Raw genomic sequence first — 1,250 nt, 5'->3', positions numbered from 1 at the left:
GAAAACAATCTGGATCCAAACTAGCACGAAAACAGTCTGGATCCAAACTAGCACGAAAACAGTCTGGATCCAAACTAGCGTGAAAACAATCTAGATCCAAACTAGCATGAAACAGTCTGGATCCAAACTAGCATGAAAACAGTCTGGATCCAAACTAGCATGAAAACAGTCTGGATCCAAACTAGCATGAAAACAAGCTAGCTCCAGTCTAGCTAGCTAGACTGGATCCAGTCTAGCTAGCTAGCTAACAGCTTTAAGGTGCCAGGTGTTTTAGGTTTTGCAGCATGTTTAGCTGTGTGCCTCCTACCTGGTTCCTCTCTGAGTTTGAGGTGTTGTGTGAAGACATGGACGAAGCAAAGACGGGGTGCTGGCGGGCCGAGAAAGGAGACGCCGACGGCTGAATGAGAGGAGGCGTGTGGCCGAAGGCGTTCAGGGGTCTCTGCTGGGCCAGCAGCTGCTGGTAGGCCACAGGGTTGATGGGATGGGGGAAGCTGAAGGTGGGGCTGCATGGCAACAGGAGAACATTCAGGATGAGAAGATAGAAATGAAGGACATCCTGCTTAGATCAATGTTCATAGAGGTCAGGGTTGTCCTGGACCTTTAGACTGGCCTAAACGAAGCTTCAAAGACCTTCAGAAACCCTGAAGAACCACTGACTGTCTGCTGGAGGGAGGTCCTGACATGCTAGTAGCTCCTCTCTGTTCGTTGACATTCCCACCTGATTCCTCCCACTGAAAGGTGTCCATAGGAGCTGCTGGCAGCGGAGCTGGAGCGGGAGTTGTTGATGTAGGCCACCAGGGAGTTCGGTGAGGTCCGGATCATGGTCTGCAGGTCGATGCTGGCATCCGACAGCGGCGAGATGGACAGCGCCCTCTTCCTGTTCAGTCGCGGTGTCAGCCTTGGACTGGAGAAACGGGAGACTGGACGGAGACAAAACGGAGACATGATGAGACCTTAGAACCGCTTCAGGCTACCTGGACCAGAATGCAGGGTTTTTCTCCAAACCACCAAACTCAGACGTGTTCATCAGCTGATCGGACACTTTAGATTTAATGGCAGTGATACAGATGGAGAAACTGCCCCTGGGACCAGGACCTTGGATCAGGACCTTGGACCAGGACCTTGGACCAGGACCTTGCCAAGAACCTAACATTAGCACCGTGGACAAGGACTCTGAACCAGAACCTTGGAACGGCTCCATAGATGAGAACCTTGGACCAGAATTGGAGTTCTGTCAGACCATCATACCT

General features: G+C 51.6%; 1 protein-coding gene across 1 annotated transcript in view; it reads right to left on the bottom strand.

Annotated features, from left to right (window-relative positions):
- The window catches only part of gli2 (GLI family zinc finger 2), a 59,921-nt gene that overhangs the window by 18,130 nt on the left and 40,541 nt on the right, over positions 1 to 1,250 (bottom strand). The window contains exons 5-6 of the mRNA XM_015396545.1: positions 719 to 920; positions 308 to 503 (exon numbers count right to left, since the gene is read on the bottom strand). Coding sequence (XP_015252031.1) covers positions 308 to 503; positions 719 to 920 — 398 coding nt within the window. The remainder of the gene's footprint in view (positions 1 to 307; positions 504 to 718; positions 921 to 1,250) is intronic.

Source organism: Cyprinodon variegatus, unplaced genomic scaffold, assembly GCF_000732505.1.
Source record: "Cyprinodon variegatus isolate N-32 unplaced genomic scaffold, C_variegatus-1.0 Scaffold804, whole genome shotgun sequence".
NCBI lineage: Eukaryota > Metazoa > Chordata > Actinopteri > Cyprinodontiformes > Cyprinodontidae > Cyprinodon > Cyprinodon variegatus.
This window is presented reverse-complemented; position numbering and strand designations above follow the sequence as displayed.